This window comes from Schistocerca gregaria, chromosome 7 (assembly GCF_023897955.1).
Source record: "Schistocerca gregaria isolate iqSchGreg1 chromosome 7, iqSchGreg1.2, whole genome shotgun sequence".
In the NCBI taxonomy this organism is placed as follows: Eukaryota; Metazoa; Arthropoda; class Insecta; order Orthoptera; family Acrididae; genus Schistocerca; species Schistocerca gregaria.
This window is the reverse complement of record NC_064926.1, coordinates 465995424-466019832: the sequence shown is the minus strand read 5'-3', so window position 1 is coordinate 466019832 and position 24409 is coordinate 465995424. Positions and strand designations below refer to the sequence as shown.

The 24409-nt window shown below is 39.5% G+C and overlaps 1 protein-coding gene across 4 annotated transcripts in view; it reads left to right on the top strand.

The window, feature by feature from the left end:
• The window catches only part of LOC126281181 (cytoplasmic FMR1-interacting protein), a 140480-nt gene that overhangs the window by 33879 nt on the left and 82192 nt on the right, over positions 1–24409 (top strand). For all 4 annotated transcript variants that reach the window (XM_049979874.1, XM_049979876.1, XM_049979878.1 and 1 more), the window contains exons 7-10: positions 6962–7153; positions 7238–7452; positions 18646–18776; positions 20459–20629. In XM_049979874.1, the coding sequence (XP_049835831.1) occupies positions 6962–7153; positions 7238–7452; positions 18646–18776; positions 20459–20629 (709 nt within the window). The remainder of the gene's footprint in view (positions 1–6961; positions 7154–7237; positions 7453–18645; positions 18777–20458; positions 20630–24409) is intronic.

Below are 24409 nucleotides of genomic sequence, written 5' to 3'. Positions count from 1 at the left end.
TATTGATGTGTAGATGCCTCATTTTGCTTGTTATATTAATGATCAGAATTAACATAAAATTAATTCTTCTATACTCATTATAGCAGGGCCAGTTGCTATACATTGTACAGAATATTGACAGAAATAATGCTGTATTGACAATGAAGTATATTATGAATGGTAAGACAAACCTTTCATAGGCTTTTCTGCTATGATTAAGGTGCCATCTGAGGGAGACTTTTTTGCCAAAACTTATTATCTGCTACGTGTTGATTTTGTGTGTGTGTGTTTTTTACAAATGGTACACACTTATTAAAGGAATGAGGAGTGTTGTATACATACACGTAACAGAAGACTGTTCACTGGCTTTCAAGCTCTGGCTCTTTTTCTAATAGGAAATACATGAATTCACACAAATTCTAGCAGCTGCAGCATCATTTTTTTCTGCTAGGAAAAGAGCCAGAGCTTAAAAGCAAGTGAACACTTGTTTTCTGTTATGTGTGTCTATGCGCCACACATCAGTCTGCCATAGGTGTGTGGTTACCTTTCCCTTTTCTTACATATCATTTCATCTAGGAATTTCCATTACTGCTACATGCTTCTTAAACTGCACAGGATGATTGCTAAGTATCTGATGATATCACAGGCTATGAAGTTTGTGCCCTAACTGGAGAGGCATTACATTTAATTTCTGTACAAAGTGTAAATGTGACAGACAAGCAGATAGTAGTCCTGTTTCAGCTAACATTCTCAAGAAGATGGTGTTAAATTTTTGGTGTCTACAATAATGTGCCTTCTCAGTTGTAATATTTTTAGTGTAAGAGGAATGATGAGCCATTTTTCCTTGCCAAAACACTGTGAATAGAAATCACATGCTGAAATATGGGGATAGTGGGTTGTCAAGGTGCAGCATATATTCTCTCTTTTCACAGCCAATTCACCAGCGTGGTATGTGTTAATTCAGAACATCCATATGCCCATGTGGTGGACAGTAGAGACACATTTTCTTTCACCATGAACTGTGGTACAAACTGCATTTATTGACTGTTCTGTTGGTTCTTGGCAGAATATTTAATACATTATGAATGAAAAATGCATAACACTGGTGTCACATTCCACTATATTTATTATTTTACAGACATATTTTCAGCTTGAAGATTTTAAACTTGGTTTGTTTACAGAGAGTCTCATTTAATGTTCAAAGATGACAATTCTGTTTGATTTAGGACTAAAACAAGAAGAAAAATGTGATGTAAAACTATTTAGCTTAGATACAGTATGTGGCACATTAAATAATGAACTATGTGGCAAATTACAACAATGTTCTGAGAACAAAAATACGTTGAACAATACATAGCATACTTTGGTAACATGTTCCAACTGGGTGACTGAACAAGATAACTTGTCCTTAACAGCTCCAGTGTTAGAAACAGGTAAAACATTACATGTGAGACTAAACAGGCAAGTGAATTGACTGTAATTATACAACGTAAAATTTTAACCCAGCAAGTGAAGCTACAGAAACTGAAATAAAGGAAAAATGGGGAACTTGAGTAGAAGGGGAAAATTACAAAGCAATTTGGAAGGCATTATTAGCAGTATCCACAGTTAGAAGTTGCAGGTAAGGTAACTGTGTCTAATCATTCAGTACTGATGTGACCTGGGGATTTGAGGTTGCATTGTGACCAGGAGGCCGATCCCGGACTGTGGGTGAGTGCTCCAGTTTGACCCAGAGACGTCAGTGAAACGTTGATATCTTCAGTAACATTTATTTATAATTTTCAGTCTACAGAGTTATAAGGTTGTTCAGAGTGATCAGCAGCCAGACATAAGTGCACTTGTCGCAAAGAATTGCAGATGCCTCATAGGCTAGCTGTGACGTTGCACTGCAGGTCAGTGCCACAGTCACATGCTGTGCTGGCAACAGCGTAGGGGCAAGGAGGTGTCACCTGTCAGATGTTCAGTGATACAGATCAGCTCCCACCACAGAACTTTTGAAGTCAGTCCATCTCGCGCTTTGGTTGAGGCTGCTGACTGTGGTCCAGGACGTCAGTAGTTATGACGACTAGAAACCGTTCATCCACCATTGGTTGACCAAGACTACAATAGATGCTCATGAGTCAGCCAGGGTCCTGTGCAAAGGTGCCATGCCTGATTGGTCTGGAGATAATAGCTTGCACATCATCTGTGATAACTAGTAACCATCAACAGCAGACCACAGCTGTCATACACATCAGGTTGGCTCTGTCTTGGTACTGAAGTTCACTCACAGGTAGCTTACAGACTCATCATCAGTCAACTTGTCGTAGTGTCACTGAAACCCATCATTCTGTCATTCCCTCTTGTTCTAGTGACACTGAGCTTCTGTTTACGTGTGACTTTGCAGTGGCGCACTGGCATTGAAGTTTGGAAGTTACGTAGTGTTACTTTACAGTGCCTTGTTATGCAGCACTGCAATGTTTGCATTTCTTCCTCCCTCAGTGTGTTACATTGGCGGTATGCCTTGTTGACGTTACAACTGGCACACTGCCGCATAGCTACCCTTCTTTGTTCTGAGCTCACTTGGTAGAACTTTGAAAAATTTAGATATGTGGCAAGTAGGCACATGTTAATTGATTTCCATTATTCCAAGGTACACTGAATAGCCAAAGAAACTGGTACACTTGCCTAATATCGTGCAGGGACCCTGCGAGCTCGCAGAAGTGCCGCAACACGACATGATGTGGACTCAGCTAATGTCTGAAGTAGTGCTGGAGAGCACTGACACCATGAATCCTGCAGGTCGGTCCATAAATCTGTAAGCATATGAGGGGTTGGAGATGTCTTCTGAATAGCGCGTTGCAAGGCATCCCAGATATGCACAATAATGTTCATTTCTGGGGAGCTTGGTGGCCAATGAAAGTGTTTAAACTCAGAAGAGTGTTTCTGGAGCCACTCTGTAGAAATTCTGATGTTTAGGGTGTTGCATTGTCCCACTTTAATTGCCCAAGCCTGTCGAAATGCACAATAGACATGAATGGATGGAGGTGACCAGACAGGATGCTTACGTACATGTCACCTGTCGCAGCCGTATCTAGACATATCAGGCGTCCCATATCACTCCAACTGCACGCACCGCCCCACTGCAGAATCTCCACCGGCTTGAACAGTCCCCTGATGACGTGCAGGGTTCATGGATTCATAAGGTTGTCTCTCTAACTGTACACATCCATCAGCTTGATTCAATTTGAAACAAGACTTGTCCGACCACGCAACATGTTTCCAGTCATCAGCAGTCCAATGTCAGTGTCGATGGGCCCAGGCGAAGTGTAAAGTTATGTGTCGTGCAGTCATCAAGGGTACACTAACAGGCCTTTGGCTCTGATAGGCCCATACTGATGGCCCAGTGTTGAAATGTGCAGCAATTTGCAGATGGGTTGCACTTTTGTCACATTAACCGATTCTCTTCAGTCATTGGTCCCGTTATTGCAGAATCTTTTCCCAGCTGCAGCAGTATTGGAGATCTGATGTTTTATCAGATTCCTGATATTCTTGGTACACTCATGAAATGGTTGTATGGGAAAAATCCCCACTTCATCGCTACCTCAGAGATGCTTTGTCCTGTCGCTCGTGCGCCGACTGTATCATCATATTCAAACTCTCTTAAATCTTGATAACCGGCCATTGTAGCAGCAGTTAACCAATCTAACAACTGCACAACACACTAATCGTATATTGACATTGCTGACTGCAATATTTGAATGCACATGCCTATACCAGTTTCTTTGGTGCTCCAGTGTAGTTATTCATCCCTTTGTGGATGTTATGTAAGACTTTGTAACTGAGGTGTTCTTTAAGCAGGTCTCCTGCAAAAGTAGAATGTCCTTTTGTAAGCCTCTACCTTCTGTGGATTTAAGTGGTGATAGTCCAACACAAGTGTCATGACTCGTAGCTGCCATGTGATTGTCAAGGTGCATATGACACTCAACGTGCATATGAAACTCAACGTGCTGTGTATTTCCCTACTTGAAAGGTAAATCACATCCACATGTGTGGAATGAAGGGGGTATCATGGTCAGATTGCTTGCTGAAATAAAAAAGTCTAGCTAAAAATATTGGATATTTAGTGTCACACAGTCTAATAATGCTACATTAATACCAAACTGAGCATGATGACGAGTAAATCACTACTTGGAATGTTTTTACATGTTGAAAGCTGTAGTTCACAGCAATATTAATAATTGGCATTTATGCTAATTTCCTTCACAAATTAATTGTTCGAGAACTTGTGCTGTGAATTCAAATGAGGTAGCAACAGAAATGTCCTTTTTTTGTAGTATAACCTGTGAGCACCATGCTTTAATACCGTAAGTAGTTTAAACCCAAACAGTTATACAACTAAAGTAAGCTAGAATATGTGGTTTTTCACAGTAACCGGTGTTAGGATATCAGCACAGCTTAGACCCATCTGTTACCTGTTTCCTGTCATTTTACAATATTCAGTATTTTTAATAGTAATATTAAATTTATTTAAATAGGCTATTAATAAAGGCTTTTGCCCTTTGATTAGTGTGCATATATTGTAAATTCTGTGGGCACTAGGTGAAAGGTTGTTAAAAGGCAATTCGGAATAACTGACCACTTAATTTTTGTGTTAATTTGTAAATGGGATTTCATTGTGTAAACCATTGTTGCAGAAAGGTTTCAATATGTATTTTGTATATGTGTAGACTGCAGCAACAAATGAAAATTTGTACCAAGGCCGGGATTAGAATCCGAATCTCCTGCTCCCTAGGCAGATGCACTAACCACTAGGCCAATCTAGCACAGTGACTTTGCACAACTGCATGTACTATGCTAGCATGCCTTCCTCCTCAATTCAAATTCCCGTTCATCTCTCAGCTCACTTGGTATTTGCCCTGAACTTGAATAGTATTGCAGAGGCACTCTAACTAAACTGGAAAAGTAACTCAGAATCAAATGAAATGCCCAGGCATAAGTGCTTTAATAAAATGAAATTATATGGTTCCAGAGAACTTTTCAAGTCTCAAACATTAATGATGTATCTATTTTACAATTACTTGAGACTTGAAAAGATCTCGGGAACTAGGTCCTATATAGTTTTATATGAATACATATTTTATCAATAACTAGAGAAGCAATAGACTTATACTATAGTTGTGGGTGGCAAATGACTGCAAGAAAGGGGATTGTCATTATACATATATAGTTCTAAAGTTTTATTGGTGATGATTTTGATTGAACGGACAGGGCAGTGTGACATCAGTGACTCTTCATAAGTAAGATGTGAAAGTTTTGTGTCACAGTCTGTGCAGTGAGTTTGACGATAGGCAGTGCTGGAGAGAGAATTTTTTGTGGCATATTGGCTTCGTCGATTGTGAAAGACTTTAAATTTTACGCAATGTGTGTGTATCTTAATTTGTCATTGGCTGGTGACAACTGTTTTAACTTTTGATGGATATCAGACATTGAAGCCAGGTGAAATGTTACAGTTTGCAGTCACTAAAGTCAGTTGAAATTAATGTCTTGTGAAGCAGTAGCACTAATGGGAAGCTAAATATAGTACGAACGCATGTTCTTACAACGATATCCATTAATAAGCCATGGGTTTCAAGCTGCATCAAGTGGTTAACTGTCCACACATTTTCGGTAGAGATCTCCCTGCCATTGTCAAGTGGCTGACTATCATGTGAATGCCTCTTCCATTCTTATATAGCTGCGCTGCCTCCAGTGTTGTCACTGGTGCCCAGTCTTTCATCATTAATGGCAGTGTTTGGGTAGTGCGACCACTGCACTTACTTCAACTCCTCAATCACAGGATCCCAGGCCGTACTCAGCTTTGTCATCTTTATTGGGGTGTTGTCTGATATTTTGGTCTCTATTGCATCAATTATTACACTATCCCGGAGGCCCTTGATCCATTTAATAATAGAAGTATCATCAGATGCAGTTCGGTGCCGTTTTCCAGCGCATGCTCCACTGCAGCCGATTTTTTTGGGGTAGCATAAGACAAAACCCCTTTCATGTTCTATGCAGCACTGTTCAACAGTGCGGAAAGTCTGACCAACATAAAACTGCCCACATTCACACGGTATTTTGTTACATTCCAGGTGTTCTGAGGCCTACATAGTCTTTCACAGGCTTCATAGCTGCAAGATCCTTGGGGGGGGGGGGGGCTGAAGACTGTGTCAATTTCATGTTTTTTCTGTAGCTGGCTGCTTGCAAGTGCGAATGAAAGTATATCAGGCTGGAACTCAGACCTGTTTCTTTTCCACTATCGTAAATAGTGGCATAGATGTACTCTTATTGACACTCATTCTAAACTCTGTTAGAGGTTCTCTTTTTTTCCTTGCAAAAGTAGCCTCATCTTGAAATAATATGATGGAGAATGGCTTTGTGAAAATTTTGATATGCTCAGGGGAAAGCACATTCATTTCGTTGTATTCTCTCTCTACAGTTTTGTCATTGAACCAATATATAATTTGTGACTAAGTTATTATTTGCTGTGTTCTTTTCTCAATCAGAATTTTTACTGTTCAGTATACCAGAGTCTCTCTTTGGCAAGTGGAGAATATCAGGGATTCAAACCAGGATGGCTTGTGTAGAAAGTCAAGTCCGATTTCATTACCTTTGTTCCTCGCCCCCACCCTCACCCCCTTCCCTCCGTCTGAACTTGTGCATTATCACTAATGATCTAGTGGTCAGGTAGGGCATTAAACGCTAATCTGCAAACCTTCAGACATTCTGTAAGGCTGAAGCTTTGAAAATAGATCAAGAAATGTACATTAATAGTAATGTATTGCCCATGAAAGGCACATGTTCAGATTTAAGTCTCAGACTGCGAGATACTTTCCATGTATCAGGAAGCACCGCTTGTGTTTTATCAATTATGTTCAGGCTTTGATCTTTCTCATCTGAATTTAATTTCTCCTGCTATGTCGTATCTGCAGTTTCTAGGTAACAAAGAACTTTTTCATTATAGGTAACAACAACATACAAAGAAACGAGGAGTGATGCAGAAAATAAGGAAACAGCAGACTTAGCATTAAGGGGTTTGCAGCTGTTATCAGAGTGGACTAGCGTTGTAACTGAATTGTATTCGTGGAAACTTCTTCATCCAACCGACCACCATCAAAATAAAGAATGCCCACCAGAAGCAGAAGAATATGAGAGGGTAAGTAGCCCCCTCCCCCTCCCATAAAAAGCTTTCCTTCATATGCTAGTAAAATAACTCACTTGCAACAAATTTATGCCTTAGGCAACACGTTACAATTATACAGATGAAGAGAAATTTGCACTTATTGAAGTAATAGCAATGATAAAAGGACTGCAGGTGCTAATGGCCCGAATGGAGACAGTATTCACTGATGCAATACGACGTAATATATATGCAGAATTACAAGACTTTGTTCAACTTGTTTTGAGAGAACCATTAAGGAAAGCAATAAAAAACAAGAAAGATCTCATCAGGAGGTAAGAATATGACATGGCAGTTAAGTGACTACTTTTTTATGATTGTTACTTCTGGGATTTTGATGAAGTGGTTTATGCTCTGCTGTTATTTTTTGCCATTTGTTTTTCAAAGGATAGCTCTTTAAAACAATATTCAAACGATTTCTGCCATAACTAACAAATATTTCTGAGCAAACTGTATTATATTTGGCCATTGCAACTGTGTGCCATCATCAGTTATGGTGGTAGCTGATTATACTAAAATATTATACATTTTTGAGTTTTAAAAAAATATTGTTTGACAGTTGTGATATTGCAATAAGTCCATTGAATATAATTTTGAAATGGAATTAAAACAAATCATGTTTTACAAGTGACACACACACACACACACACACACACACACACACACACACACACACACACACACACAAATTAAGCATTCCAGATCACAGACTTGACCTTCAAAAATTCCGAATTTTGTGCTCTATTCTTTCTGTCATTTGGAACATTTGAAATACTAGATTTTGATTCAGATTTCTTAGCTTCCTTAATTCATCCTATTGTGGTCCTCTTTTTCCATAGATACGTGGCTGTCTGTCCGGTCAGTGTCATGTCTTAGGAACATCTTCCGCCTCCTCATCCTCATGGTCTTCAAACTTCTGCATATGTTGTGGCAGACTCTTGTGATCTTTTGAATTTTCCACCTGTCCTCATGCTGGATCATGCCCACAAATTTTCTTAAGATTCTCCTTCCCAAGACCTCTCACTTCTCCATGTTAAAAGGTATTCACTGATATATAAGCATTTTGTTTTGATAATAATATTAAGCTGTATTGAAAATACACTTATTGTGAACAGGTTTTCCCAGACCAAGTAATCTTTCCATTTTTGATATTGTATTGCTGGTAACATCTGTTTTCAATCCATTCTTGCTTTCACTCTTCCAAGTACTTGAATTTCTTGACCCTTTTAATCCTTTTCTGATGATATCTTTTGCTTTGTTCGTGGTGATCTCCAAGAGTTTGACTTGTATTGTCATGTCTGCTGAGCTGTGTTAAAGGATTTTGCAAGAATTTAATTTTAATCACTTCTGACTTTCTTCCTAAGCATATTTCATTGTTTCTTGACTTTAAAATTCTGCATCTACATTAATACTCTACAGCCACCATTAAATGATGGCAGTGTGTCCCTTCCATAGTACCACATGTGGAGTGCAGGAAGAATGATTGTTTAAATGCACATGTGTGTGCTGCTGTTAGTCTAATCTTATTTCCCAATCCCTATGCCAGTGACATGTAGTGGTTTGTAGTAATAACCAACATTCTTAGTTGGTTCTTGTGCTTTGTAAGTTGGCTTTCGTGGGATAGTTAAATCATCTTCAAACATCTTCCAGTTCTGTTTTTTCAGTGTCTCCATGGGTCAAACAAACATGTGACCATTCTTGTTGCCCTCCTTCCTGTCTGTTTTTAGGATGACGGAATGTGGAGTGTGGTGAGGCAAGCCAGTCGGTGTGCTGAACAGTAATGATACAGCATTAGTGGAACAAGAATTTATTCATCAAAGTTTACAATCATGTATTCTCCTCTTTCTCTGTGCCCAGGCCGGCAGTGATGCAGCATATGGCCTTGGAACTCAGAACTTTCTGACGTTGTGTTAGCAAACTTCGGAGGATGTGGCTCTCGGCGTCTGGCTCACGTAATCATGGTCTTGGATGAGAGACAGGCCTCATGGGCAAATGGCCAATGATGTTGCCTGTATGGCAGGTGTCACTGGCCAGAATGGAGACATCACAGGTTTGGCCTTGTAGCTGATGTACTGCAATATGATTGACACTAAGGCTCAAAAGTGTATGGTTTTATTATTACTAGTTTGAGACAGTAACGTTATGTCGAGCTGACGACAGAATGTGGCCTACCTTTTCGTGCTCATCAGTGGTCTTCACCACCCCTCTGTTTCATAAGAATGGCATTCAGGACTTGAGCTTGTTGCTTTTCCACCATATCTGCAAGCTGATAGCTGCTCTTGTGAAACTTTTGCTCTCGTATGAAATCCAGCTGTTCGGTTAAGTAATGAGATATCTTTTCTTCACTGAGATCTTGTTGCTGAGTTTCGTTCAACCTCCTCACTCTTGAGGTGAGTCTGTGTGATCTCTTCCAGGTTTGTTCTGCTTTCCAGTGTGTTGGCTTTCTACCTGTTTGTCATTTTGATTCTGACATGGGGTATTGGCTGGCTTGCCCCTGGCTGGAGAGGACTACAGGAAAATTTCACATTTCTCCGGAATACGTTTCTGCTGTGTGAGATTTCTCTACATTCAATATCCCTTCTCAATCATATCTGGTGTGGGTCCCACATATGTGGATGATGATCTAGAGTTGGTCACACAAGTGTTTTGTAAGCAGTCTCCTTTTTAGACTGATTACATTTCCCTAATATTCTACTAATGCATTGAAGCCTGCCACCTGCTTTACCTATGACAGAGTGCATGTGATTATTCCATTTCATAACCCTACAAATAGCGACACCCTGTTGTTACTTGTGAGATTTGACTGATACTCATAGGATCCTAAGCTTTTAATTTTGAGAACTTTACAGTTTTCTATTTCTGAACATTTAAAACAAATTGTCAGTCTTTGCACCTCTTTGAAATCTAATCAGTATGTCACTAAATATTTTTTCAATTTTTTTCAGACAATACTTTATTATAGAAATCACATTTTATGCAGGAACTCTGAGGTTACTATTGTCTGCAATGTTATTAATATACAACATGATCTGTAATGGTCACAACATGAAGTTACTTCTATGTATTGCGATAACTCTTCATCCAAGACCCTCCCTACCAAGAAATCTTCAATCCAGTCACAAATTTTGTTTGATACCCCATATAATAATACTTTTGTTAATAAGTGAAGGTGTGGCACAGAGTCAAACACAATTTGGAAGTGAAGAAATACTGCATCTCCCTAACGGCCTTGATCTACAACTTTCAGGATATCAAATGAGAACTGCTTGAGTTGCATTTTATGTGGTCTATATTTCAGAATCAGTGCTGGTTGGCATGGGGAGGTTTGAGATACCTCATTACTTTTGAGCTCAGAATATGTTCTAAGACTGCACAACAAATGAATGTCAAGTTTGATGGACTGTAGTTTTGTGGATCACTTCTGCTATCCTTGTAGTGGATGTGACATGTGTTTTGTACCGAGGCTTGGTAGTTATGGTTAAAACAGCAGTCAAGAAGACTGGAAGTAGTAACAAGTTTATTCAGGACACAGTTACAGGAAGAAATAAAACTATCAAGCAACTGTACGGTGTTCGTGGGTTACAGGAAGTCATAGCACTGAGGAAGTAAGCACTTAGGATGTTACTAGAGGAGATAGCACCAGTCTGGTAACTGCGTTGAAGTGTGCAATGGAGCCCTAACACTGAGGTATAATCCATGGCCTAGGCCTGTAAGTAGGAGGGAAGGATATGTCAAATTGGTGGACGTCAGCACTGGTCAGGAGTTATTCTGGACAAAGAACTGCGGAGCAGTTGGCACAATTGCCTGGTGTAACTCCCAGTGGTGACTGACTTCTTGGAGGCCGCGCACTGGCCTAAGTGCTGCTGAGGTGGAAGTATACTGTGTGGACTACCTTTGTGCATGTGACTTATTGATGGAAATAGTTCTTCGCTGGCTGTGCCTCCTGTCATCAATTGGAGTATTGCCAAAAGGCAAGAGTAGTGCCTGCAGTGGTGGTGGTCTGAATTCTCACCAATAACAAACCACATTGTTGTTGTTGAGATGGCTTGCTACATGGAACTCTTGTTTTCATAGTTGGCTTGCATACACATCTTCTGATAGCAGACAGTGCTTGAGGCTTCCATGGGACATGGGTGTGCTTGTAGTTGCAGTCCAATCAGAGTGTGGGTTTGGATATCCCACTGTACTTTCTTCAGCCATTGAGCACAGTTTTTTGTTAGAGGTCTACAGTATATTATGATTGAAAGAAGGGCGAATTTGGCCAAAAAAATTGTATATAATCTGATAGGGATTCCACTGGGCACTGAAGTTCGGTTTAATTTTAGTGACTTCAGCTGTTTCTCAATTCCACTGACACTTAACTTTTCTTTGCAGTGGTGTGAGAATTAATACTCATTGCCTTTCCAATGGGAAGGTAATTTGAAAATGGAGTGCTAGCATTTTTGCTTTGGCACCTGTCTCAGTGCCTGGACCCTAACTTTGGTGCCTTAAAAAATGACTTGAATTTCTGCGGGTTTTGTGAGGAATCTTTTGGTAATACTCTACTATGGTAGTCATTGATGTCATGCTGCCTTGCCCTCTTTGGCCAAATGCTTTTCATTCATCACCTCTCTGTCTGTAGCCCTATGCTGTAGTTTATGCCTATTATGCCATTTAAAGAACTTCCGAGAGCTACTGATAAAATTTATTTTTTGAAGAATCAGTTGTGGTTCACGAACAGTTGTTGTTGTTGTGGTCTTCAGTCCTGAGACTGGTTTGATGCAGCTCTCCATGATACTCTATCCTGTGGAAGCTTGTTCATCTTCCAATACCTACTGCAGCCTACATCCTTCTGAATCTGCCTAGTGTATTCATCTCTTTGTCTCCCTCTACGATTTTTAGATCCACGCTGCCCTCCAATGCTAAATTTCTGATCCATTGATGCCTCAAAACATGTCCTACCAACCGGTCCCTTCTTTTTGTCAAGTTGTGCCACAAACTCCTCTTCTCCCCAATTCTATTCAATACCTCCTCATTAGTTACGTGATCTACCCATCTAATCTTCAGAATTCTTCTGTAGCACCACATTTCGAAAGCTTCTATTCTCTTCTTGTCCAAACTATTTATCATCCATGTTTCACTTCCATACATGGCTACAGTCCATACAAATACTTTCAGAAACGGTTTCCTGACACTTAAAGCTATACTCGATGTTAACAAATTTCTCTTCTTCAGAAATGCTTTCCTTGCCATTGAAAGTCTACATTTTATATCCTCTCTACTTCGACCATCATCAGTTATTTTACTTCCTAAATAGCAAAACTCCTTTACTACTTTAAGTGTGTCATTTTCTAATCTAATTCCCTCAGCATCATCCGATTTAATTTGACTACATTCCATTATCCTCGTTTTGCTTTTGTTGATTTTCATCTTATACCCTCCTTTCAAGACACTGTCCATTCTGTTCAACTGCCCTTCCCAAGTCCTTTGCTGTCTCTGACAGAATTACAGTGTCATCGGCGAACCTCAAAGTTTTTATTTCTTCTCCATGGATTTTAATACCTACTCCGAACTTTTCTTTTGTTTCCTTTACTGCTTGCTCAATATACAGATTGAATAGCATTGGGGAGAGGCTACAACCCTGTCTCACTCCCTTCCCAACCACTGCTTCCCTTTCATGTCCCTCGACTCTTATAACTGCCATCTGGTTTCTGTACAAATAATAAATAGCCTTTCGCTCCCTGTATTTTACCCCTGCCACCTTTAGAATTTGAAAGAGAGTATTCCAGTTAATATTGTCAAAAGCTTTCTCTAAGTCTACAAATGCTAGAAACGTAGATTTGCCTTTCCTTAATGTTTCTTCTAAGATAAATCGTAGAGTCAGTATTGCCTCACGTGTTCCAACATTTCTACGGAATCCAAACTGATCTTCCCTGAGGTCAGCTTCTACCAGTTTTTAGATTCGTCTGTAAAGAATTCATGTTAGTATTTTGCAGCTGTGACTTATTAAACTGATAGTTCGGAAATTTTCACATCTGTCAACACCTGCTTTCTTTGGGATTGAAATTACTATATTCTTCTTGAAGTCTGAGGAAATTTCGCCTGTCTCATACATCTTACTCACCAGATGGTAGAGTTTTGTCAGGACTGGCTCTCCCAAGGCTGTCAGTAGTTCTAATGGAATGTTGTCTACTCCTGGGGCCTTGTTTCGACTTAGGTGTTTCAGTGCTCTGTCAAACTCTTCACGCAATATCATATCTCCCATTTCATCTTCCATTTCCATAATATAGTCCTCAAGTACATCACCCTTGTATAGACCCTCGATTTACTCCTTCTACCTTTCTGCTTTCCCTTTTTTGCTTAGAACTGGGTTTCCATCTGAGCTCTTGATATTCGTGCAAGTGGTTCTCTTTTTCTCCAATGGTCTCTTTAATTTTCCTGTAGGCAGTATCTATCCTACCCCTTGTGAGATAAGCATCTATATCCTTACATTTGTCCTCTAGCCATCCCTGCTTAGCCATTTTGCACTTCCCGTCGAACTCATTTTTGAGACGTTTGTATTCCTTTTTGCCTGCTTCACTTACTGCACTTTTGTGTTTTCTCCTTTCATCAATTAAATTCAGTATCTTTTCTGTTACCCAAGGATATCTACTAGCCCACGTCTTTTTACTTACTTGATCCTCTGCTGCCTTCACTACTTCATCCATCAGAGCTACCAATTCTTCTACTATACTTCTTCCCCTCATTCCTGTCAATTGTTCCCTTATGCTCTCCCTGAAACTCTGTACAACCTCTGGTTCTTTCAGTTTATCCAGGTCCCATCTCCTTAAATTCCCACTTTTTTTTGCAGTTTCTTCAGTTTTAATCTACAGTTCATAACCAATAGATTGTGGTCAGAGTCCACATCTGCCCCTGGAAATGTCTTACAATTTAAAATCTGATTCCTAAATCTCTGTCTTACCATTATATAATCTATCTGAAACCTTCTAGTATCACCATGGTTCTTCCATGTATACAAACTTCTTTCATGATTCTTGAACCAATTGTTAGCTATGATTAAGTTATGCTCTGTCCATAATTCTACCAGGTGGCTTCTTCTTTCATTTCTTAGCCCCAATCTATATCCACCTTCTACATTTCCTTCTCTTCCTTTTCCTACTGTCGAATTCCAGTGACCCATGACTATTAAATTTTTGTCACCCTTCACTACCTGAATAATTTCTTTTATCTCATACATTTCATCAATTTCTTCATCATCTGCAGAGCTAGTTGGCATATAAACTTCTACTACACGAACAGTTATCTGCTTCATAAAAACATTTACACCTTTACACTTGCTGATAAAAGCAGTGGTGCCAAATAATGAAAGCCATGAATTAATCACTGTTGTCAGTTACTAAGAAATTACATCTACATCTACAAATATTCTCCGCTAGCCACCAAGCAGTGTGTGGTGAAGGACACAATTCATGCCAAAGTCATATTTCCCCACCTTTGTTCCACTTGCTGATCATGTGATGGAAAAACGACTGTCTCAGTGCCTTAGTACGAGCTCTAATTTCCCTTATCTTTAAATGGTGATCATTGCGTGATTTGAAAGTTGATGGTAGTAATATATGCTCTACATCCTTGGTGAAGATCGGATTTCAGAATTTAGTGAGCAGCCCCTTCCGTTTAGTGCTCCATCTATCTGCAAGTGTGTCCCACTTCAAACTTTCTATGAGATTTGTAATGCTATATAGCTAAATGTTCCAGTCACGAATCTTGCCACTCTTCTTTGGACCTTCTCAATCTATTGAATCAGACCCAACTGGTAAGGGTGCCATACAGACGAACAATACTCTAAGACTGGGTGAACTAAAATATTGTAAGCTATTTCATTTGTTGAAGTACTGCTGTGAATCCACCTGTTGGATCTGATCTGAGTCTGGTTCACTTGCCTGAATTCCAGAAGCAGCATGCTAACACAGTGGCTATCCAGGTGGTTACAATGTTTCTGGCCAAGTTAATATTCTATAACAGCCCTTTCTATGCCCCCTTAATGATGAAATGTTCAGTATGGCACAGCCTTATTTGTATGTGGTAAATAGATTATTCTTGGTTTTCCAAATGCTACTAGAAAATTCTGGTGCAATATAATAAAAAGAAAACCAAACTCACCAACTTGTAACAGTTACTTAACTAGTTACATATGGCAACTCTTGACTATTGTCTTCATTGTCTTGCCTGTTTTGATGCTGAGAAGCCATTTCATTTAGTAGGAGAGGGAAGAAAAAGGGTTGGAATAAATGTGATCGTAAGGAAACTCACCCAAGACTCTAGATCAAGGGAAAGACTGGGGATAAGATGTGAGGAAAATGACAGAGAAATTCTTTTAATAGAGACATTGGCAGTGGCTGAGAAGTTACTGGACATGGACAGAAAAGAATGGAACTCTACAAAGTTGATGAATGTCAAGGTAAACAAGTGAGACTACACAAGAAGATAGCAAATTAAAAACACAAAGAAAAAAAAAAAAAAACATTGGGGTGCTGTATGTGGAAGCTGATCTGCAGTCAGTCATATTTTTTCCAAACAAGTATCAAGTTGGAGTCTCTCCTTTGTGTTACATGATTGATGTCGATATAGAGAAAGTGTTGTACAAAACCAAATTCTCATGAAAATGGTTACTTTCCAACATTACTGTTGTGGAGAGTGCATGATTTACAAAATTCCCACTGTCAGTTACAATTCGCTATTCTCCACAAGATCCTGATGGAAATATGTTAGATCTAATGGCAACAAACAGACCTGTCATCTTTGAGGACGTCCGCATTAAAACTGCTGTCAGTGAACAGTAGGCTATTACAGCGATAGTGAGTATCAAAGTAAAAAGGACAACTAAAACAAGCAGAAAGATTTATATGTTCAGCAAATTAGACAAAGAAGCAGTAGTGTCATATCTCGATAAGGAAGAAACTTTTAGCTCACGAGAGGAGTAAGTAGAAGAACTATGGCTGAAGTTCAGAAGAATAGCTGACTGTCTGCTGTCTGGGTATGTACCCAGTAGAACAGTTTGTGGTGAGAGATACCCTCCATAGTATACAGTCACTGTAAAGGAACTTCTAAACAGAGACTACTGCATAATCGATATAAAACAATATGTAGGACTATAGGTAAAGAAATGGTGAATAAAACGTGTTTGGCTGTCAAAGAGAACAATGCAGAAAAGCAAAAGCAAAAATGCGTTCCTCTGTTTCCAAATATTTCTTTGCAACGGGAAAGCCAGGAGTATTGCCCCAGTTTAATCCACATAGCACTGAAAAGATGAGAAAAATAAACATTAGTGTCAGTGCCATTGAGAAAAAACTGAAATCATTAAAACTGAACATAGCACCAGGGCCCAATGGAATTCCTATCGGATTCTGTACCCAACTAGTGGATAACTTAGCCTATGGTTAACCACAATCTGGCAGAGATCCCTCTAACAAAAAACCATTAACAGTCATTGGAAGAAAGCACATGGCACAACTGTGTACAAGAAGAGTAATAGAAATGATCCAGAAAACTACTGTCCAATATCCTTGACAGCCCTTTGTTGCGAATCATAGAACATACATACAACGTATTCAGAGCTCAAAACATAATGAGATATATTGAAAAGAATAACCTCCTTCTTGCCAACCAGCATGGATTCCGAAAACAGGGATGATGTAAAACCCAACTCTCACTTTTCTCACATGAAATTGTGAAAACCATGGATGAAAGCAATGAGGTAGATGGAGTATTTTTTTTTTTTATTTCCGCAAAGCACGTGACTCAGTATCACACGTATGCATATAATCAAAAGTATTTTCATATGGGATATCAGCCAAAATTTAGGACTCGACTGCTGATTTCTTGGTAGGGAACATGCAATGTATTAACTTGGATGGAGAGTCATCAACGAGTGTATAAGTAACTTCAAGTGTATTCCAGGAAAGTAGTTGGATTCTTTGCTGTTAATTTGTATATTAATGACCTTGTGAACAATATTAGTATTAACCTCAGACTCGCATATGAAGCAGTTATCTACGCTTAAGAACAGTCTGAGTGGAGCTGCACGGATATTCAGTCATACTTTGATAAGATTTCAATGTAGTTTGGACATGAAGTGGAATGGTCACAATCGATCTACAAAGGAGATTGCGTACAAATCACTAGTGCGCACCATTGGAACTGGCTGTCTCTTGAAGATAGGCACAAACTATCCTGGGAAAGCCTACTTACAAAGTTTCAAGAACAGACTTTAAATGATGACTGTAAGAATGTACTATAACCCCCTACATATTGCTTCGATGGGGATCATGAGAACAAGATTAGATTAATTACAGTGCGCACAGAGGCATTTAAACAATTACTCTTCCTATGCTCTGTATGGTAAATAGAATGGGAAAAAACTTAATACGTGGTACAATAAGACATACCCTCTTCCATGCACTTCACAGTGGTTTGCAGAGTATAGATGTGGATGTAGATAAGGCTCTGTTTATTTCTTTAGCTCTCATCGAGGGAAAATAAACATGAACCTGAAATAAAGTGTTTCATGTTAGGATTCAGCAAAGACATCACAAGGTGCAAGCTGCACTGTTTTCTTTGGGTGTATGTTGTCCCACAAAGGTCTGCCTCCATAGCGCAGCGGTAGCATTACCACCTACCATGCAAGGGGGTCTGGGTTCGATTCTCGGCAGGAGACTGGGTGTTGTGTGTCCATCATCATCATTGACAAGCAAGTCGCCGAAGTGGCGTCAACAAAAAAGACTTGCAATATGGCAGCCGCACCCCGAAGGAAATATTCTGGCCAATAAATGCCATACAATCATTTCATTTCTTTTGTCCTACACAACCTGTTTTGTTCTTTTAAGAACTCCTGCAAGGTAATATGTCAATGGCCTTGGCAAGGTGGATACCCTGGCTCCCATTGGACCACTGAAGTCAAGAGCTATCTGGCGTGGCCAGTACTTGGACACGTGACCATTCAGGTATGCTGCACTATGTTGACAATTTTCCCTTTGAGTTGATGGCAGAGAGGACAGTAGGGTGGTGGTGTAAAGTTCCTGATCACAAGTCTTCGCATCGATGTCCTGAATTAAATTCCAAACATCTCTCCAGTGTCTCGTGGAGTGAGGACATGCTACACTGTTGATGGTGATTCTTTCATCTGGCTGTTAAGCTCAGCAGGCCCCATGGCGTTCTTCAAGAGGAGTAGGATATGTACAGGCACCAGGTTTCATTCTCTTCCTTCCCTCATGATGTCCAACAGGACACACACACACACACACACACACACACACACACACACACACACACACACACACACACACACACCGTGGTTCAATTCTGTTTTCACCTGTAAGTATTCTGTAAACTGTAGTAAATTCCCTTTAAATAAAATCCATTTACTCTTAGTTTTCTTTAATTTGGTTTTATTGATCGAAGAAGGTCCTGAATGTGAGATATTCCATGCACAGCATAATAGTGTCTGTACGGGAGACATGCGCTGACTGGCAACGAGGAGTGGAACCTCAGCAGGACCCAGCTTTAAAAGGCAAGAAAGATCCCGACAATGGCTTTGGAATAAAAGTACCAAGAAGAAATGTTGGTGAGTATCGTTGTAGTTAAGTGCTTATCATTAAAACTTTGTGAGAAGCAGGATGCAACATAAATCACATTTGTCTTCTGTTTTAGACGTATAACAATGATAATACTAACAATTTTATTATTCGTGTTAATGAAAATTGTGACAAAAACATAATTGAAGAGTAGGGTGCCTGAGTGGGGGGGAGGGTTGAGGGGGTGGGGGGAGGTAAATGATGCAAATTTGGTCATAATATGTTGTAGAAAGAAAATGAAGTGTAAATGTTTTCAAAATGTGCAGCTATCATATGAAGTTTCCAAATGCTTTGAATGTACTGCATTAGTAATTGCTTTAATAAGATCACAATCACTATAATGTGGGATTACAAAAGAAAATTTAGTGTTTCTTATATATTAAAACAAAAATTCTGTTGCTCCCCAACTGCAGCTACATATAATTTTTAGTTGGGCACACAGGATAATTAATGATATTTTCTCTGCTATATTACTAATTGAAACCACTAAATCAGGCAATGCTGAGGGAATTAGATTAGAAAATGAGACACTTAAAGTAGTAGATGAGTTTTGCTGTTTGGGAGCAAAATAAAAGTAGTAAATGAGTTTTGCTATTTGGGGAGCAAAATAACTGATGATGGTCGAGTAGAGAGGATATAAAATGTATACTGGCAATGGCAAGGAAAGCGTTTCTGAAGAAGAGGAATTTGTTAACATCGATTATAGATTTAAGTGTCAGGCAGTCATTTCTGAAAGTATTTGTATGGAGTGTAGCCATGTATGGAAGCAAAACATGGGCGATAAATAGTTTGGACAGGAAGAGAATAGAAGCTTTCGAAATGTGGTGCTACTGAAGAATGCTGAAGATTAGATGGGTAGATCACGTAACTACTGAGGAGTTATTGAATAGAATAGGGAAGAAGAGGAGTATGTGGCACAACTTGACAAGAAGAAGGGACCGGTTGGTAGGGCATGTTCTGAGACATCAAGTGATCACAAATTTAGCATTAGAGGGTAGTGTGGAGGGTAAAAATTGTATAGGGAGACCAAGAGATGAATACATTAAGCAGATTCAGAAGAATGTAGGTTGCAGTAAGTACTGGGAGATGAAAAAGCTTGCACAGGATAGAGTAGCATGGAGAGCTGCATCAAACCAGTCTCAGGAGTGAACACTACAACAACAACAACAACAACAACATGTATCAGGTAACATAAAAACAATGTTCCTTTTCAGTATTGAAGAAAAAAAAAAGAAAAAAAAAGTGTCACAATTCACAGCAGCTGCTTGTCGTGTCAGGTTGAGGGGGAAGTACCAATGGTATCCAAGTGAAAGTGTATTTGTAGTACTCAAACGCACTACTATTGAGTACTTTATGTTCTTATAAAATGCAGAAAATACCTCAATTATCCAGAGGAGGGAGAAGTTCAGAAAGAGATTAAGTTTAAAAAGATGATTTTTTTGTGGGGACGGAGGAGGGTTTGTGTGTGTGTGTGTGTGTGTGTGTGTGTGTGTGTGTGTGTGTGTGTGTGTGTGTGTGCGTGTGTGTGTGTGTGTATGTGTGGTTTTTTTTTTTTTTTGGGAGACTGCCTCTTTGTGTAAGTAGTGACACTTGTTCTTGTTATATTACTAATTTATCTTATTTTATGTATAGAATAATCGTATGTCAGTGAGATTTCTTCATCTTTTTTCAGGTCCTTCTTCTACACAGCTGTATATGGTTCGAACAATGCTCGAGTCACTAATTGCCGATAAATCGGGTGGTAAAAGAACATTGAGAAAGGACATTGATGGACAGTACCTTGTTCAGATTGATCAATTTCATAAAACATCATTTTATTGGAACTATTTGCTTGGATTTAGTGGTAAGTCGTGTCCGTACTCTGAGACCTTTTGTAAACTAATTATGCCTCTTGTAATACACACTTCATTTTAAAAGAAAGGTTAAACACTCAATACTCTGACAGAAATAAAAAAAAAAAATCACAACACCAAGGCAGAGCTGTGCTACATAACCGAAAATTGATAGACATGTTTCTACATCTGAAAGATGATGCCTATTCAGACTTCGCACCAGTTGCACAAGAGTGGCACTAGTAGTGCCTCTATGAGTATGCAAATGCTGGAACAGTCATGGGTGCTAGTTGCCTTTGAGAATGGACGTGGTGAATGTATGTTAGTCAAGATTGCCCTTAAGGCAAAAAAGACGCCATTATCAATGTGTCACTAAGTTTGAATGGAGTCGTGTAATAGGGCTGCGGGAAGCTGAATGTTCCATCATCAATATTGCAGAAAGACTTAGCAGGAATGTCACCAGTGTAAATGGTTTTTGGCAATGGTGGTGAGAAGAAGGTATGGTCACAGGAACACCAGGTTCCGGACGGTCATGTGGCACTACTGAGAGTGAAGACTGTCATGGTTGGCGTATGACTCTGATGCATCAAACTACATCTGCAGCAGCAAATTGAGCAACAGCTGGCACCACAGTGACACAATGATCTGTTATAAATGGATTAATTCAAGGACAGCTCCAAGCCTGACAACCAGTAGCACGCATTCCACTGACCCCAAACCACCACCATTTGTGACTTTAGTGGTGTCAAGCGAGAACTCATTGGAGGGCAAGGTGGAGGTCTGTTGTGTTTTCTGATGAAAGTTGGTTCTGCCTCAGTGCCAGTGATGACCGTGTATTGTTTGGAGGAAGGGCCGTTGAGCACCTGCAACCAGCCTATCTGCGTGGTAGACACACTGGACCTACATGCGGTGTTATGGGCCGGCTTGCGATTTCATATGACCCCGTGATCATACTCGTGGTTATTCCACACACCTTGACGGCAAATTTTATGTCAGTCTGGTTATTCGACCTGTTGTGCTGCCATTCATGAACAGAATTCCAGGGGGAATGTTCCAACAGGATAATGCTCCTTCACATACTACTTTTGTAGTTCTACATGTTCTACTGAGGTTGACATGTTGCTGTGGCCTGCTTGATCATCAGGTCGGTCTCCAGTAGAGCACGTATTGGACATCATCAGATGAAAGCTCCAGCGTCATCCACAACCAGCATTAACCGCCACTGTATTGAACAACCATGTGCATAAGGCATGGAACTCCACCCCACAAACTGACATTGGGCACCTGTACAACATAATGCATGCATATTTTCATGCTTGCATTCAATATTCTGGTGGTTACATCGTTTATTAATTTAATAGCATTTCACATTTGCAATGGCTTGTCTTGCACTTACATTAACCTGTTATCTTGGAATGTTAATCGCTTAAATATGTTAGCTAGACAAGTGTATTCCTGAAATTTCGTTACTCTGTATTAATTACTTTTTGGTGTTGCAACTTTTTCTTGTCTGTGTATCTGCCTGTTATTTCAATGAACTGTAGTCTGGATGTACTCATATTTTAAAGACCAGCAATATACTTTTTCTATGTAACATGAACATGATACAAAGAAGTGGCTCCCCTATGGGGCAGATGTTTGTTATTGGCCAATTTAAAGGTATTGCAAGACTATTATGGACATTAACTGTGTGATGAAACTGATTGTGGCTGCAAGACAACTGTCTTCCAAGGTTACAACCACATCACATGTTTGAATTTTCCAAAATGTGAGCCAGTATATGTAGCCAGTTCAGTATGCGAGATATTGAAATGAGTTGAGATCTCATTGCCTTTCCATACGGGAGCATGAATTTGCAGTGCAATACACTCCATTGGATCCTTAATAAGCTGAGAAGTGTTCTCACAGAGTAAAAATCAGCCTCCACTTGGATTTAGCCCAGATTTGGATTTAAATTTAAGAGGAGAATTATGTTTAAAAAGTCTTCAGAAAGCTGCCCACAGGTGTAAGGGAGGGAACGAGGATTCCATAACAGTTCAGATGCAATTTAAGAGTTTAGTGCACTGGTTGTATATTGTTTAACTTACCTGAATGTTTGGGTTCTGCTTTTACATGCTTATTTTAATGCTAAGGGTTATTGTAAGTAGTAAATATATCTCCACAGTTATAGTACATAAAAATTATTTTCCAGCACTTTTCCTGTTCTTCGGTAGACGTACCTTGTGACAGGCACTGACAGGAATCTCTTGACTACCTTCTATCCTGTGCCTCTTCCTTAGTCTACTGGTAAATTTATCCATTTTTCCTGCCATCCAGCATTCCAATCCTCCTTCCTACTCCTCCCCTTCCTCCTCCCCCTCCCCTCCCCCTCTTCTTCTTCTTCTTCTTCTTCTTCTTCTTCTTCACAACCTTCTCCACCTCCTTCTGTTCCTCTTCCTCTCTTCTTTGCAATCTTTCCTTCAATGCTCTTTCCCACGTCTGCCGTAGATGCTTTCTTCATTGTTACCATTTCCACCGACCATTCTTCATATTTTTTAAAGTATTTCATTATTTGTTGTTCCTTCAATGCATTTCACTTTAAGTGTCCTTCTCACCAATAATTCAAAATTAACCAAATGTGTGTTTTTTCTTTCTGTTTGACTGACCATGGTTCATTGGCACATAATAATACACGTCAGTTTTTACATTTCTTTGTTAGCTGTATTTAATTTATTTGTGCCAAAAAGAAATAACTTTTTCCTTTTCAAAAACTATTTTTACCCATGCACATTCTTCTTGTTTTCTTGACACAACTCCCATTTTCCATCACCAGACTTCTTTAGGATCTAAAAAATTTTACTTATTCCAAGTACATTCCTTCTGATTCATTCAGTTTGTTTGATGATTCTCATCAGTTTCTTTGTTGTGCATTTATCTTCATTCCATATTTTTTCCTCACTTTTTCAACCCTCTCCATCATAAATAGTAGTTCTTCCCTTATTTTGACAACAATACTTGATCCTCTGCATACTTAATTGTGTTTACCCTTTCTCCTCCTACCATTATGCTTTTATGGGTAACCTAACACATTTCTTTATCTATAGTACATCCTAAGAGACTCTTCCATGACGGGGAGGGTGAAGAGAGAGAATCAGGTGACAAACTCTGGGTTCACTTGTGCCCAAGTGTAAGCACAGCCAGTTTCCGCTTCATAGTTTTTTGTAGAGTATAAAATTTTCTTGTATAATGTGTTTTCCGCAACTTCAGTAATTTATACTTTTTTTATAAAAATTCTAGATAGTAGAGAGATAACAAAAGAACATTGCTTGCCAAGTAATATAGCTCGATGAAACTTGGAGCCATTCACAGAAGTGCTACAGTATAGTAACTGAAAGAAATAAGTAATGAGGCAAACAGAAATGACACTTTCATTCAAAGTGAACTCACCACAATTTATGTTGTTCCCCTGAACATTGCAAAAGGGAAACATCAGCTTTAGTGGGATGTATGATCACCACAGATGGCAAAGCATGCTCTGTAAACTGCTCTCATGCTGGCCACAAGTTTGGTAAGGCATTACTTTTACATCCACCAGCACAGTTGACAACTGCCGGATGGTTGCCATTGGCGTAGAAGAATGCAAAATCAATGTGGCTGACAAATTCCTGATTGCAAGCGTAAGAGTGTGCTGCTGCTTGAGGAGAGATTTGAGCACTACCTCAATAGACAGGAGAACCTAAGGAACAACCAGATGGAATAAGTACGTGGATGTGAACACCATACTCGTCACCAATTGTGTCATAATGCAAGAC